The 17023-nt window shown below is 45.1% G+C and overlaps 1 protein-coding gene across 1 annotated transcript in view; it reads left to right on the forward strand.

Annotated features, from left to right (window-relative positions):
• The window catches only part of ASPP (Ankyrin-repeat, SH3-domain, and Proline-rich-region containing Protein), an 80258-nt gene extending 66659 nt beyond the window's left edge, over positions 1-13599 (forward strand). The window contains exons 11-13 of the mRNA XM_075674708.1: positions 673-839; positions 10654-10871; positions 13371-13599. Of these exons, the coding sequence (XP_075530823.1) occupies positions 673-839; positions 10654-10871; positions 13371-13415 (430 nt within the window). The 3' untranslated portion in view covers positions 13416-13599. The remainder of the gene's footprint in view (positions 1-672; positions 840-10653; positions 10872-13370) is intronic.
• Positions 13600-17023: the final 3424 nt, after the last annotated feature.

A 17023-nucleotide genomic window follows, 5' to 3' on the forward strand; every position in this document is an offset into this window, starting at 1 on the left:
TCTGAAGGCCTGCCAGTACACTTGGGTGTATTGGTGCTCATATTGTGACAGGAGACGATGGGTGCACCCGTGTATAATAAAAAAATACATACCGAAGATCTGACATGGACGTTGTGCATCCGTGGATGGACACTGTTTTTGCAAAGATTCGTGCATTGTGTACATTTATTTCCGCTGGTTATACATGCAAGTTTTTTATTTTCTTTCCGGGGTGTTGTAATTAGGAATGTGGCTTATATGCCACAGAGTAAATATCTTCATTCGTTTTGAATACTTTGAATATTCGCTTCGAGCAGCCGAAGTGGATGTCAGATAGCACAGTACTTGATTGAATATTTTAAAGAATTTGAGAAATCGCACAAGCTTAAATGATATAGTCGACACGTCATAAAACCTTATCTTTGGTCGCCAACTCAAGTTCAGCAAAACGAAATTGCCAGATAATTCAGATAATTTTACGGCCCGTTCCATGTAAAAAAATCACATTGTTGACTGTACTTATTATAAGCATGAAAGGTTGAATTTTAATGTAACGAATCAAAGTATCGATTTTACTGACTTCACTTTATTGAGGTCTAACTGTATTGCCACTACTGCTAGGGCCCGCAGTAGGGCCTGCAATATTTTTTGAATGAACATATAAAATAATGGCGATTGTTTCTGTACACACAGGACGCCGCTGCACTGTGCGGCTTCGTGCAACAACCTGGCCATGGTGCGCTTCCTGGTGGAGCATGGTGCATGCGTGTTTGCAGCCACGCTGAGCGACCACGAGACAGCTGCTGACAAGTGCGAGGAAGACGAGGAAGGATTTGACAGCTGCTCCGAGTACCTCTACGGTGAGTACACGCCAGTCCTTTATCTCACTTTATTGTGAAATTATCATGCAGGTTTGGTGTAGGATATCATAAATGCTCACTGGGAAGGTGCAGCACCTGGAAGCATTAATTTTTTAGAATGCAGCTCTTAGGCACCTGTTCCTGCGTTGAGCGTCGATGTGCCTTGTCTTTCCCCGGCGTAACAGAGCGATCACGAAGTGCAGCGGGGAATGAAAGATGGCGATAGCAAAAATAATTCCACGAGGAAAGTCGAGGAAGCCATTTTGAAGCACCACCAGATGGCACTCACATCTGCACATTCGCTGTAGCACCAGCCATCCAGGGAAAAGAAAAAAAGAACCAGAAAGCTTGCTTTTGCACAAGCTGCAGTTGCCGGGAAGTGGCAACTGCAGATCTGCTAGTGTTGCACATCTGCCAGTCGGTGTTGTGATCGGTGCGATGCCTCAATATATTGTGAAATGAAAACGTGTATAGAGCTGCACTCAAATTTGCATTAGGGAGTACATAATTGTCTATGATTTTTTTTTTTCCATTTGTCATGCTTTAGTCTGAATTTTACGTGTAGACGAGATATAGTAGAACCCCACTCATACGTGTTTCAAGGGACCATCAGGAAAAGATTTAACAGCTGGGAAGACTTAACAGTGAGGAAGGGTACAAATTGCCTTAGCAATGTCAGAAGCAACTCTGAATGGTTGCCAGTACAGTTATTAGACATCCTCGTGCTTGTACTGTGACCAGGAATGGCGCATGCTTGCGTGTATAATTAGAGGACATGTAGTACAATGTCCTCTTTTGATATGCTTCACTGCTTAACACAGTTTTATTGCCACGAAGCTGACTAAAGAGAACCACATATCATGCAATGCAAAGAAGACCCATGAAGCCCCAAAATAACTGTAGCCCTGTGCTCTGTGGATTTGGCCCAATATGTGTGGTTCCCAGTAGGTTTTCTCCCAATGCATACTTTTCGGGTGCTTCGCCAGCTGATCTGTGCAGCATCTGGCTTATGCAACTTTGGCGCTCATTGCAAGCTTCGGTCGCTCGTTGCAACTAATGTCCCTGTGCATGCCTGTGCATAGTTCCACCATTTTGTTCCAATGCTATGTGGTAAAGCCACTCATTGGGCGCACAGGAGCCAAACCTGGAACAGCATTGAAGAGTGCAACGAGACGACGACGGTGGTGCGTGTGGTGGCACGACAGCATCTCTTGTGAATGTTGTTGCAATCAAAGCATAGCAAAGGAGTGTACGCTTAACACGCAGTTTTTTTAATGTCTCGCACATTGTTGTATGCTCGAATAGGTATTTTAACTGTCCACAAGAAACGAATTTTTTCGTTTCTCAACACGACCGTGCCTCTGTGACTGGTGAGAGTGGTGGATAAGCATTGTGTGCTGCTTGAAGTGAGTGTTTGTTGATATCATGGCGCCTCTTCAGTGTGCTCACAACTTGGTTAACTGCATTACAGTCCTAACAAAACCAAACAGAAGTCAAACATACCCGAAAATTTGTAGCGTCCACTTCATTTGCAATGAGACAGCTATGAATCATGTGTCTTTGTCATTAGTGCCAGTAATTTTCCAGCAGGCCTACCGCAAGGTGAATGCTGCAGCCAGAGACAGAAAGTTGGACAATCTACGCACACGCCATTTAAGTTTATGGTGCATACCAAAAGAAATTTGTATCTCACTTCTAACAGCCTTTGGTATCATTGTAACATTGCTTAGTGCACTTTTAGAAAGAAAAAGCACTGTCAAAGTTAAATGCTCCGGCCATATGCGATATTAATGATTTACTGAGCCTGTGTAAGTTTTTTCATGCATATCATGTCATTCATCATGTCATGGACTCATGTCATTCACATCATGACATGAATGACATGCCATGTATGCTGTGTCATTCATGTTATGTATGACAGGTCATGCGTTGTAGTCACACATATCTGCATGCATGTCAGTCATTATTGTTATGTCATGTTGCGTGTGCTTGTCATTAATGACATTAGATGTCATTCGTGTCATGTGTGTTACGGAGCCGGCAGATGGTGATGTTGGCATTGAAAGTAACAAAAATACAGCATCGTGTCCACGAAATTGGCTTCCCTGCAGTGGAGCAGAGCATTTGACGTCATTTTAGACTACGTGAAGACGCTCATAGAGTAGCAACTAAAGAAAAAAGTGGGCGTGACTCTTCTCCATTTGGGAGCATATACTGGGACACTAGTTGCAATGCATTGGTCGCTTGTTGCAATGCTCTGGTCACCTGTTGGAATGTTTTGGTTGTTGCAACATACCAGTAATTTATTTGAACGTGCGAGAGCAAATTTGCCTCTCCAGCACTAAATTTATGTGACTGCCGCATTCAAATGCAACATAAGATGCGGAAGCATTACAGAATGGCACTGCATCAAATGGGAACTTCCATAATCCATGGGAGTCAATGCGATCTTGGTCAGGACCATGAAAACGCAATGTAGCAGCCGGGAAAACGCAACAGCAAGGAGCGTATCAGTGGGGTTCCACTATATATCCAGACAGCTGTACCTGGATTGAAGCAACAGTCTTGTAGTTACAAGCATGACATTCCAGCCACTACACGTTTACTGCTTTGTTCAAAGACAGACAATAACTGTTCAATCTCAATTTAAGGCATTTGGTAGGTCCCAAGATCAATTTCATTAAACTGTGCACTTCGTTCAATTTAAGATACTTAGAACACTCATGTTGATATATAACCTAATATTTACTCAAGAGCAAAAATAAAAAGATCAGGTTTTTGCATAGCAGTGGATGTATGCACCTGTAGATGGTGAACCCATTCAGGGGCATCTTCTGGTAAAGCCAACATGGAACTGCCAATACTAAGACCCTTCAGTGGGCGGTTGCATGGTCCAAGGAAAATGGGCCACCTCAAACTGGCATGGTAATGTATTTACTGTAGCTGTATGCAAATAAATTTCAAGCTATGTTCAACACAAGTTTACTGTGACCAGTCTTATGACCCATATTTTTCTCCAAAACTTAGGGAAATTAAGCAGGATGTTGTGCTGACTTTTTGCCTTGAGGTTTTAAATGCCTTAGGCTCTGTGAACGTGTGATACTCGAGGTGTTGATCTTAGTGGTTGACCCTTTCCACGCCAGCGTTCTTGTTTAGAAAAACCACCAAAATTTCCTTAATTTTTTATGTATGGTTCATTGTGAACAGCTTTCATTATTGATAGAGTCAAACCTCGGTATAACGAATCACGCGGGACCGCCGAAATTCGTTTGCTGTTTTGAAATATCGTTGTAATGAAAAGCTTGTGGCTATAAGCCAGTGGTCAAACCTAGGAATGAAAATGACGTACCTTGGCAGTAGACCCATGTGCAGGCAAGCATACTCTCAGATAGAAATGTTTCACTCACTTCAAAGCTGCTTCATTTGAAGAAATCAGTAATTTTCTTCTGGTGCGTGCAGCATACACAACTGGTTAGGGATGTGTTTACATCTTCCACTTTGTGCAATGCCTCGTCGGGTACGTCATTGCACCGAACGATGAAGGTAGACTTTGTTCGAATGCATTAAAACATCAGTGTTCGACACGATCTCATATTCTTTGTTTGGTGACCCATAGTTGTCTTTCTCTTGGTCGTCATCATCACTGGAAACGTCGCAAACACAGTTAACAATCTCCTCGATTGTCAAGTTTGCCACCGCTAGTGCTGCGCTGTCGCTCTCCACGTAGTCGTCGAAGGAAGAGATGGCGGGCAGCAGGTCTGCAACCTTGGTCCACAGGTCTCCGGGGCTGTTGTCAGTCACCTCCAGGTCATCTTCAAGCTGCACAGGTGCTTTGACAAGCCCTGCTTTTCGCCAGCAGTTGCTAATGGTGGACGCCTTCAAGTTCTACCAAGCTCCTGGGAGCATTTCCACTGCCTGACGAATATTGATTGCAGTCAGCTGCTTTAGACAGAGGTTGATAATCAACCGCTGCACAAGGCGGTTACGAAATTCTGCCTTCACACTCTCTATAATGCCCTGGTCTAGGAGTTGCAGCAAGGGTGTGTTGTTTGGCAGCAGAAACTCCAAGCGAACGTGCGTCAAGCAAACATTCACAATGTGAGCAGAGCAGTTGTCGACAACCAATAGAATTCTTCGGTCATCCCTCATTTGGTTATCGAGTTTGATGAGCCACTCGGAAAAGAGTTCCCTGGTCATCCAGGTTTGTTGGCTTGTTGCGATAGTGATACGGTACCGACATGACGCTTCTCATGCAGCGAGGCTTCTCGTACTTGTCAATGACGAGTGGTTTGATGTTCTTCATGACTGTTGCATTGCAGCAGAGCAGGACTGTCACGCGAAGATGCGGCTTCTTCCCTCCTTTGCACTGCTATTTTTTGAACTTCATTGTCCAGTCTGGCAGAAGCTGATAAAAACATGGGGTCTCATTCGCGTTGAAGATATCATCTTCAGAGTATGATTTAGTCACCTCTAGAAAACTATCATTGCGTAAGGAATCTGCGCCTTCTCTGTCGGCAGCCTTTTCCTTGCTCGAGACTGCCTGCCAAAATATTCCGTTCCTTTGGCAGAAACGAAAAAGTCAATCCGCACTGGCGTCTAAACCAATTATTCCAAGTGCATCCGCAAATTCGAGGGCTCTTTCTTAGAGCATTGGGCCAGACGCAGAAATGTTTTGCAATCTGGCATCTTTGAACCACGTGAGAACAGCTTGGTCCCCATTTTGAAAGTTCCCCAGTCACAGCTGTTTCCTGGTAGGAGCGAGTTGCGACTCCCGGGGAAGCTTGACAATCTTGTCTCGGTCTTTCAAAATGGTCGCGACGGTTGATGGGGCAATGCCACGCTGTCTGCACCCATCAGTTTGCTTTTTCCCTGCGTCGATTCCCTTTGATACTTCCCAATTTGTCCTGCAGCGAAAACTGCTCGTGCTTCTTCTTGGCGCTGTCGCCAGATGCATTCATTGTTGGATCTCGTGCGAACTTCGCCAAAGCTTTGTGGTGAAGCTGTTGGCACTCGACATGGTGACGATAATAGCTACTGCACTCGCAGTTTCTGTTTCACGCGAGAGTTTTGGCGCTGTTATGTTTAGCCGAATTCGTAACGCAGTCAAACCTCGCTACAACGAAACTCACGGGATGTGCAAAAAATTTCGTTGAAGTGAACATTTCATTGTGGGGAAATTTGCCCCAAAAAACTGTCAAATTTGACTACACACTCACAAACATCATTTATTTCTGAAAAAAGTCGGTTTCCTTTCGTTGCGACAAAATCTGACCCAAAACACTGTCAGATTTCACTACACACTCAAAAGCGTCATTCATTTCTGAAAAAAGTCGGTCATTTCTGTTTGCCTCCATCCTTTGGTCATCATCGCCGTGGTGCGATGTTCGCACTCGGTCAGCAGCTGCATTGCGACGTCATCATCGTGGGCGCCAATGAAATTATGAATGACGTCAAAAGTGTCTATTACATCCAGTGCATGAGGCGGGCCGATGCGTCTTGTGCATCACTTTCATCGTCTGATGACGCGTTGTTATGGCGAACCTCTTCAATGATAGACTCTTGTTCAACTCCTCATGAACAATTACATCCACGTAAACGGCAATGTACTCAACTATGCTGAAGTCCGTTGGCACATTTCCAGAGTCTCAAAGGGCTGCCCACGCTTCTATAGAGGGTGGCTTCACTCCGAAATGGTAGTCTTCCTTGTCCGTTGTCGAGTTGGCCGTCACTTCAGCCTCAGGCTTAAACCCGGCATGTGAAAAGCAATTTTCTATTATGCTGCGCCGGGTTGCCATCCACGCCCCGGCAATCATTTGTAAGGCCATGAACAAGTCCACTTTGGTCTCCCGCCCGATGTCAACATTTAGCAACAGTTGCTGAATCAACCGCTGCTGATATGCCCTTTTCACACTGTGAATGGTGCTTTGGTCTGATGGCTGAATCAAAGCAGTGCAGTTTGGGGAGAAGAAGCAAACTTCCACATTTTGCAACTCAGCGTCCTCAACATTATGCGCTGAGCAATTGTCAATAAGCAAGCACACCTTGCAGTTTTGGACCTTCATATCACGGTGGAAAGCTGTCATCCAATCACGGAAGATGGCCCACATCATCCAGGATTTCTTGTTTGCTAAATAACTTGCCGGCAAGCTCTTACCACCTTTGAAGCAGCGAGGCCTCCCGCTCTTGCCGATAACGAGCAAGTAGTGCTTGTCGGTGCCATCCATGTTAGTGCAGAGAAGCAGGGTCACAGGCTTCTTGCTGTGCTTTCCTCTGCTGCATGGTTGGCCCTTCATATCCAGCGTCTTTGTGGGCAGCAGTTCATAAAAGAGTCCCGTCTCATCTGCGTTGTAGATGTCGGACGGGGCATACTCTTTCATTATGTCTGGCAAAGCAGATGACGCCCAAGTCACTGCACCATTGGTGTCTGAAGCAGCAGATTCGCCACACAACACTTTCACTACGATGTCGTGTCGGGCCTTGAAGTGGGTCAGCCAACCTGTGCTTGCCTTAAAATCGTCGATGCCGAGCATGCAAGCATAGTGCAGTGCCTTTTGCTGCAGCATGCTTCTGCTAATTGGCATTTTCTTGGCACCCATGTCAGCAACCATGTAAACAACACCTTCTCGAGATCCTCGTGTGCAGCTTGAGTCAACTTCTTCCGTTTGGCGAATGCCCCCGCAGAAAGAGCACTGGTGATTACTTCAAAATTGTCGACAGCGTGCTGTTGGAGATGCCAAACTCTGCTGCAACGTCTCCTTTCTTTCTGCCACTTGAAGCGTCGCTGATGATTCGTGCCTTCACCTCCAAAGAAAGAAACTCCCGCTTTGTCGCCATGCTGGCCAAGCGCACAAGCACAAATGAAAATCTGCGTCGCCGTGTTGCGCCAGCAATCATGTGACCTAGGGTGGATACGGATTGGCTGTGGCTCCCGCTTGGCAAAGTGGGCCTGCGCCTTGTCGCAAGGCGGCTAGCCAGCTTGTCATCACCACCAAACAGTGGTGCCTCTCCATGAGTTTGCTTATCGGCGATGGTGCAGTGGGCACACATTTTCGGTGAACCTAAGTGAATCTAAGTGAATGAAAACCTAAGTGAATGAAAAATTGCAGACAATCGAGGTTATGTTTACTTTATCGAAAAACAAATGTTAAAGCTCAGCTCTACCGAGCGAAAATTTCGTTGAAGCGAAAACAAGCCTGAAAAATTGTTCGTTGTGGCGAGAAGTTTTTTGCGTAGACTTCTATGGCTAGCTGACAGGGAATTGGAAATACTTCGTTGAAGCGTCGTTCGTTGTAGCAAGGTTTGACTGTACTGATGTTCCTCTGTTATAAAGAGGAAAATAAATTACATGCATTATTCTAAAATATGTGCTGTATTGAAATTCATAGTTCTGAAATATTTTTACATTGAAAATGTAGCCAGTCTGGCGGGGATTTCTAAAATATTTGTAAATTTGAAAAGTTCGTTCATGTGGGGTTCATAGTAACAAGATTTGGCTGTATATCAGCTGTTCATTTGTTATTTTCGGTTGTCATTTACTATTAACTTTTATTGATATTGAGTTGCATTAGGCAAGGCCATTGAAGCAGTCTATGCGACATGCAAATTTCTTGGAGCGAGAGTCAAGCATGCTTTTGTTATACTCTAGGCAACGCCGTATTGCTGGCATGGCTGGGAAAGAAAATTGCAATAGTGCCAGGAGCTAAGCATACTTGTCAAGCAGCATCCTTGCAACAAAGGCCACCTGAAGCTCTAAATCTTTCTCACAATCGTGACTACTAAGTTGAAGCTGTGAACACGGCTCACTTGAGCTTTCCAGGTCAAATTTTTTGCTTGAAATGAACAAACATCCAACTACAGCATGATTTTGGCATTGAAAAAGGTGACCATCAACATTGCAGCTGCCCCACTCTGCGGTGCCATATTTAACGTTCAAGGGAGCCAGACTTTCGCTTTGTTTTCTCCAACTGTGTCCTAAAAAAATCAGTTTTCTGCGGAATCCGGTACCATTTAAAACACAGTATTCGCACCAAAATACAAAACTGCTCATGTTAGAAAAAAATTACATGTGCAGGCAGGAACACGATAGGGAAATGGACAATGACATTTAGATGAAGTGACTGCCACTGTGGCTTTCAGTAGTTGAAAAGAAGTCCCTGGCACAGAAAGGATTAACATGAGGTGAAGTTGAGTGGAAGGAAATGTAGCGTTACCTTAGTCAATGCCAGTCTGCACCACAAATGTGTGTAAAGGAATCAGAAGCACTTCTGTAAATCAATGCTTCCGTAAAATTGAGGTTTCACTATATCCCAAATCGGTTGTAGTTTCAGTGGCACCAATTATTTTACTAGATTGTTCCAATGTTTGGTTAGGTTAGGTAAAAACTCCTAGCTGCTGGTATTCCTCCACTTTACATGCTTCGAGAGGTGGCACATTTGGTTTTATTGCTACGCTATGCCAGTCAACCTAACACAGTTGTCGCGCTTTGCGAAAGACTGCCTCACAAAGTTTGATTCACTGAATGTTTTGTTTTTTAATTTTCGAAACAGCTACTAACTTGACCATCATTCCTGGTTCCTCTGATTTGTATACCAGAATGGTATCACTCTGACAGTGCCTACATGAGGAATGATGTTACTTTAAATGCTAAAAATGTAAATTTACATAAATCGAATAAACTTTTTCTTATGTTATCACATATTTCATTGTGTACACTAAACAGATCTCTGTACTTTTTTTAGGGCATGTGTAAATGCTTGCCTTGAGTATAGAATGGACGTAGTCCACTTCAGGTTTAGAAGATTGATTTTATGCGTACAACTTACTTACCTCCTTTGTTTACATTTTAGAGTGCAGCGTTTAATGGCTCGTTCCTGTGGATAACAGAGCAAAGTAGCAAAACAGCGACAGATGAAAGACATGAGCCACAAATGGCGGAGACCAATGAGAGCGGCCCCTTGAGTGACATGCGCGCAGGAAACTGGTTTTATGCGCACCCACCCGCCCGACCGCTCAATGCATAATCGCATCTGGTCTAAGCTGGACCGCTCGTTTCGTGCTATCGTCTGCGTGCATCCGCTCTCACTCTTGCTTGTTTGTTTTGCTGGGTTTGGTCTAGTTCGTGCTTGTTTTGACTGTCATGGCTTGCAATTGTTTTGTAATCTGATTGTGTGTATGGCGCAAATTGTGTAGTACTTTCTGGAAGCCAACCTGCACCAGCGATTACACTGGAACCTTCGATAAGTCATGTATAAAAGTCAATGCACTTGACCTGCAGATCAAATTTTCGACGATTGCCAATTCTGCTACATGTCTGTGTCAAATTATTTGCCTCAATATATCGCCAAATGAAAACACATATGTAGCTGCACTCAAATTTTGCATTAGTGAGTATCGAAATAGTCGGTGAATATTTCTTGTACACTTAACATTGATTTGTTTGCCTTTCCCCTTTATTATAAAAAAAAAGAAAGGTATTGTCAAATTTTATAGAGGGTCCAGGGACACCTTGAATTTCTATAGAGCACCTTGCCTAACTAGTACATTCACGAGCAAAACTTTAGAGGTCAAGGATGCTGTGAAAAATTATAAATTATTTTCCTTTGCAGCCTATCACTCGGACTATACCAAGTTGCACAGCTTATATGCAGCTGTTCAAGCAATGCAGTGCATTGAAACAATTAGTTTGCACAGTTGCGCTAGAAGAAACTAAAATTTTTCACTGATGCGGTGGTCCAAAGCATTTTGCTCGTGACTGTAGCTGTGCAACTGTTGTATGCATTGTATCGATAATTCGCCTCTTGCATCTGTTGCTCAGGTGTTCAGGAGAAACTTGGTGTGATCAACGGAGGTGTGGCGTACGCTGTGTTTGACTACGAGGCCCGGCAGCCGGATGAGCTGAGCTTTGCACAGGGTGACATGGTGCAGATCCTCCGTCGCGGAGGAGCAGAGGGTGATACGGAGCAGCCATGCGGATGGTGGTGGGCACGGCTTTGTGATGGCCGCGAGGGATACCTACCGCGGAACCTGCTCGGGGTGTGTGCTTGATGTACTTATAGGGCAAACTTTTTTTGTTGTGGGTTTATTGCATTGCTGTATGGTCATGCACACTTAAATGGGACCCTGCAATAACCTTTGATGCTCGTATTTACTACGAATGCCTCATTTAGAAAACCTCGCAGAAGGCCAGTGCATTTACGTGCGTCTTTGGCACTGGCCATGCGTGGCAAGAACACTTCTCTGCATAAATGAATGGCCCTAAGTAAGGTGCTGGGCATGATAAGCTGCAGCCTTGGCGAAAGGAGGGGAGCCTACTTGTTATGAGCCAATACCATACTTACTCATTGAAGACCTGCCCTCATCTAGCACCTGCACCGAGGTTCCGCTTCCAAGGTCAAAAAGAAAAAGCTTCACCTAACATTTAATCTGAAATGCATGACGTTTGGTATCGGTTGATACTTTTGCTAAAATCTTTAAACTTGCTGGAATATATAACAGTCCCAACGGCGCATACAGCACCAGAGACAATCATCTTTTAGAGTGCGTCATTGAGGTAGTAATCTCAGGCGACGACAAGAGTGACATTGAGAACAGGAGCAATGAAGAATGAAGCAGAACATGATCAGTGGTGTTAAATCTTGAATGCAATGTTTGCATTATTCTGTGCCTCATTTGCAATGTCATCTCCAGATTTAGTAGGCAGTCATATGCCTGTTTCACGTAGGAGCTGCACACTGCCAAGGTTCCAAAATAAGGAAAGCAGGTCTTACATGAGTAAACATGGTATTTCACCTGCAACCTTTTTCAATTCCGCTCATGTCCTACACAAGGGGATCTGTGGTCATTGGTTAAAGTTCGCTCTGTATTCTTGTTAGTAGTTACCTTAGTTCACGTGGTGAACGCTAATCAAGTGACCATATATTTCATTGCACTGCATGGACCTAGTGAGACGAAGTGAAAGATTGCATTTTTTTAATACCTTCACATTAAAAACGTCAAAGCGAAAAAGACACTTTGTGAGGAAGTGTGGGAAGCCATTCAGGTGCGTGTGTGTGTGTGTGTGCGCGTGCGTGTGCGTGTGTGTGCGCGCGCATATATATATATATAGCACAACCGATGGTGGTCTGCTCTAGACCACTGTCAGTTGTGCTTCGCTTCTCGAAGAGGCAAGGTGTGTGTCGACTGAGCCCCTTAGCAACACTTTGCAGTGTGGTGAACGTGGTTTAAGTTAAAGATCCGGCACCTCAGAGAAGTGCAACATAATACTACAGTCAACGACTGAATTTTCGGATGCCCAAATTTTCGGACATGCCTGATATTTCGGTCGTCTTCGTGGCACTGCCACAAGCCCCATAGAATCAATGTATAAGGACATCTGAAGTTTCGGACGCTCGAGCCCCCCTCCGTCCAATTTTCCTGACTTTATGACACGACGGAAGGTCCTTTGGCTCCTCGCACAGCGCCCTTGCGAAGGAAATCGACTTGCAGCTGAAGCATATCACTGCTTTGAACCACAACTAGCCGAATCTAGCCGTCACACACCGATTTGGTCTGGCCACGCTAGCTATGTTCATCGCCGCAAATGGCCGCACTTCCGCCGCCGCCGGAGTTTCCGAAGCGGCGCTATTTCGTTTGTTTGCACAGGCCACGTTTTGGCTAGCGTGGTGTGTGGTTGTGCTGTTGTGTCAAGTGTGCTTTGCGACGCTAGGCCTAGGTGCTTCGACGTTTGTCAGCGAACTCCACTGTTCGCAACTTGAGGATTTCGCTTTCCTTTGATGGCCCCCTCTCCGTCTTTGTCGTCCTCGCCGATGGCATCGAAGCGCGGAAAGCAGTACCGTACCCACGGAAATAACTTTTGAACAGTTTGTTGACGCTGACAACGAGCTCAACTTCTGCGCAGAACTGACTGACGAGGGAATAGTCCGTCAGGTTGTGGGGGATTCAGAAGACTCCGATGTTAAAAATGAGGAATCAATGCTTGCGCCGCCTACAAGCGCCGAGTTGACGCACACACTGTTGACTCTTTCATCGTTGTACAGTGCTGACATGACCCTTGCTCAGATCGAGGCGAACATGATCGCATGCAACCGGAACGCCATCCAAACAACAATCAACAAGTTCTTCAAGCCACTGCAGCAATAACACTGGCTGCCCGACGATGCGCATGTACATAACAAACCGGCAGTCGGCTGCATACAGAGTTTTTGAACGCCCCTTTTTATAGCACCTTCATTGATGCTTTGGAAGGGTTTCGGAAGCCTGGTATTTTGCCCTTTACCTCTAGATCCGAGAAAAAAAGAAAAAAGGTGCGTTTTTTTGCATGCATTCATTTTTTCGGACTGCCTGAATTTTCGGACGCTTTTACGTTCCCTAGAGGGTCCGAAAAATCGGTCGTTGACTGTAATGCATTTCTCCCACATGTACTGCTAAATCGCCACTGAATATTTCCCGCATGTAACTTTGGGGCAGTTCACCAAAGCTTACATTTGTCAAGTTCTTAAGCCTCATGTTCCCATTTCTCTTTATTCCATACAGCTCTACCCAAGGGTGCAACCATGCAGACCAAACCTGGAGGAGTGAGCAACTTGCCATTTATTTCCACAATGAAAAGTATTCTGCCTTGAATGACAAAGTGCCTTCGTCGCACTTTGTTGTGGACACAGTGTTGAGACCCACTGAAGCAGTAGAGTGTGCATTGTAGCCACTCATAGACCAGTATACAGGGACCAGTATGCAAGCGCAATAAAGTGTGGGCACAAATCGATCTGCGCATCGCATTGTGTGTTTCCGACAAGTGTAAACGAAATGGATGCTCACTACACAACGGACCCTCAAAACAATAAAAAAAATGTATTTAATGCAATATACGTGACATTCAGCACCTGAGTTACCGAAGGACTACACCAGTGAAACCCTTTCTGTCAGCAACATGAACCATAACTCGTAGTCAGATTTGGCGCGAATATAGGCTTGTTATACCCAATATTTGTTATAAGCATGTATTTGCTAAATACTGGGATACGAGCGGAAAATATTTTACATTTACTTCATTATATCCAATAATTAGTTATATCTGTGTTCATTTTATCGAGGTTTCTTTAAGTTGACTATGTGGTTAAATAACTTTAACTAGTCACCCACAGTGATGGCTCAGTGGCTGTTATGGTGTGTTGCTAAGCGCAAGGTCGCGAGTTCAATTCCTGATCACTGAGGCCACGTTTGGATGGTGAAAATGAAAAAGTCCATTTGCACTTAGATTTAGCTGAAACGTAAAAGAAAAGGCAGGTAGTAGCAAGAGTTAGCCTGTAGCCCACCACAATGGCATCATAGCCCCAGTTTTGCTTTGGTAGGTTGAACAGCATTCCAGTTACTTTCTTAATGAAATGTCGTTTTATGTATTCAACCACAAAATTAACTGGAAGGACATTGCATTTCTCCTCAAAGTTCAGAAATAATATCTCAAAACTGGTGTAATCCTGTGCCAATGTGCTTTAAACATGCCAGATTGAATCGTGTGGATTGAAAGCATGTGCAGTAGTTGGCTGCAAAAATAGTGACTGACATTGAATGGAAGGAATCTGTGTAGCCAAGTTAACAGACCATTTCTGCAACTGCCCGTACATGTTACCGGCACTTGGAGATGTACGGCTTTCTTCGAGGATATAGAAATTTGCTCATCTGCCAGCATTGCATCACTAACCTTCAAAGAAAGTGCTTCAGCTCCGGAACATCGGCAAGAGTGAGTACCGCTCATTAAAAAATGACAAAGGGAGCAGCGTCGCTTCCTGTCATAGTACGTTTTACGCCCACTATCCACATACATCCAACCCAACTGGTGTGAAATCTGATGCTCATTTTAACGTCAATGTGTCACTAAGTGAATAGGCGCACACTTTAATATGTGCGCACCATATACGCACAATAAATGACGAACTACACTGATAGCACACGAATGGTCGAAGCTGAATCTTTCATGACGGTCCACAAGAGTAAGTAAGTTACTAACGATAATACATCTTTTCTACAAACTATTACAATGTCCAAAATGGCTATGTTTCAAGCCTTGCATGCACCAAGAACAGATCTATCAGAACTGAGCGCACCCGCGAGCAATTAGGCAGAAAAAATCGGTGACCACACCAAAACAATTTACTGAGTCATAAATGTGACAAGCTGCTGCTTCGAGGTTTCTGCCAGATAAAGAATGAAGAGCAAAGCACTAATTCTGATTCAAAACATGAGCAGAAAGTGTGGATAGCTTGGAGTACGTATTTAGCCTCACTTTTAAAAGAAGCACCATGTATGCTGCTCGTACCGTTTGGACATAGCTTAATCAGCTTGCAAAGTGCTTTTGCATGTTCTATGAAGCTGTGGCCAAAGCTTTGTGTCGTCCACCGAGTCACCGTCTACAATATCTCCCTAAGCAGAGGTTTGCTAAGCCGCACCGGCGTCGTACACACCCATAGTAAATGCGGAGGTAACAGAGGCAGTTGAGGCAAGCAATGGACATATCACCATAAGATCAAACATGGCATCGCCCAGGGGATTGCCGCGAAACGGGTCAATACTGGTCCTATCAAGCACTTCGTTGCATGGATACGAGCAAGTGTCGCAATGCTTACGCATACTTGGGAGTTTCTCCATGATTTTATTTTGTACACTCGTGACATACCTCCTCACCGTTGACTGCACCGTCACGGGTCCAATTACGCACGCACTAGGCCACCAGTTTAGTCAGCCGTGTGGCTGCAACGTGATGTGTGCAATGACGCGTGCACTAGGCACACCTTTACTCAGCCAGAACCGTGGAGAAGTCATGGCGTCGGGAGGCCCGAGTTTGATTCCCATCCTAAAGCAAAAAAAAATGAGATGGGGCTAACGCCCATGGCCAGTTAAAAAGACAGAAGTCCGATCTCGGCCATCCAGCTGGGTCGGGCCGGGCTCAGTGCAAGTGGCCAGCTTGTTTGCCGACCACCGGCAAGCGGTCGACAGACAGTCAGCATACAGCACCGGGCTGACGTCATGACGGCCGGTTAGGTCATCCTGGCCGCGTTCAGCCCACACACAGGCCGACTTCCCCACGACGGCAACGGCGTGGTTTGACCAGTCCGTGGCCAGCGTTCTGCGGGCATTCATTTTTAGTTTTTTTTTTGTTTCTTTTATTTACGCCTAGGAGTTACGCAGCTAGCTAGTAAACGTCTACCTTCTATCGCTATCTAAAGCCACAGCTAGTAGTTGTCTTTTGTAAGCTGTACTCTAGAGCTAGACCTCTACAAGCCAGCTGGTAGCTCAGCTAATGCTCTCTTCACTTACGGCTAGTAGCCTCCTGGGAAGCACTTGTAGCTGCGGTGTAAACATTTCCAGGCTTGTTTCAGCTTTGCAGGTAGTATAGTTAGCTCTACTTACCAGGTTAACTTATGATCCTGAAAGTTGGAATTCTTCTTTTAGGTGTCACTATAAAAGCACAAGAAAGGCAACGACCACAGTAAAATTTTTACTTTGACTGTGGTCAGTGTCTTTCTTGCTCCAATTCTAAACCAGATGAGCTGCTGTCAAGTCCTTGATTTCGTGCCACTGTAATATTGAACAAATACCAAATTGATAATCATTTAAAGAAGTAATAAAAACTGCAACGAAATTTTGTCAATGACAGCACCAGTACCGGTCTCAATGTTCACAAATGTATTTCTGCTCTGTGTTGTTGCTATAGCAATTATATGGGCACTCCAAGTGCATTTCCGCAGAACGCTGGCCACGGACTGGTCAAACCACGCTGTTGCCGTCGTGGGGAAGTCGGCCTGTGTGTGGGCTGAACGCGGCCAGGATGACCTAACCGGCCGTCATGACGTCAGCCCGGTGCTGTATGCTGACTGTCTGTCGACCGCTTGCCGGTGGTCGGCAAACAAGCTGGCCACTTGCACCGAGCCCGGCCCGACCCAGCTGGATGGCCGAGATCGGACTTCTGTCTTTTTAACTGGCCATGGGCGTTAGCCCCATCTCATTTTTTTTTGTTTTAGGATGGGAATCAAAATCGGGCCTCCCGACGCCATGACTCCTCCAAGGTTCTGGCTGAGTAAAGGTGTGCCTAGTGCACGCGTATTTGCACACATCACGTTGCAGCCACCCGGCTGACTAAACTGGTGGCCTAGTGCGTGCGTAATTGGGCCCGTGACGGTGCAGCCAACGGT

The sequence above is a fragment of the Dermacentor variabilis genome, chromosome 11, assembly GCF_050947875.1.
Source record: "Dermacentor variabilis isolate Ectoservices chromosome 11, ASM5094787v1, whole genome shotgun sequence".
NCBI lineage: Eukaryota > Metazoa > Arthropoda > Arachnida > Ixodida > Ixodidae > Dermacentor > Dermacentor variabilis.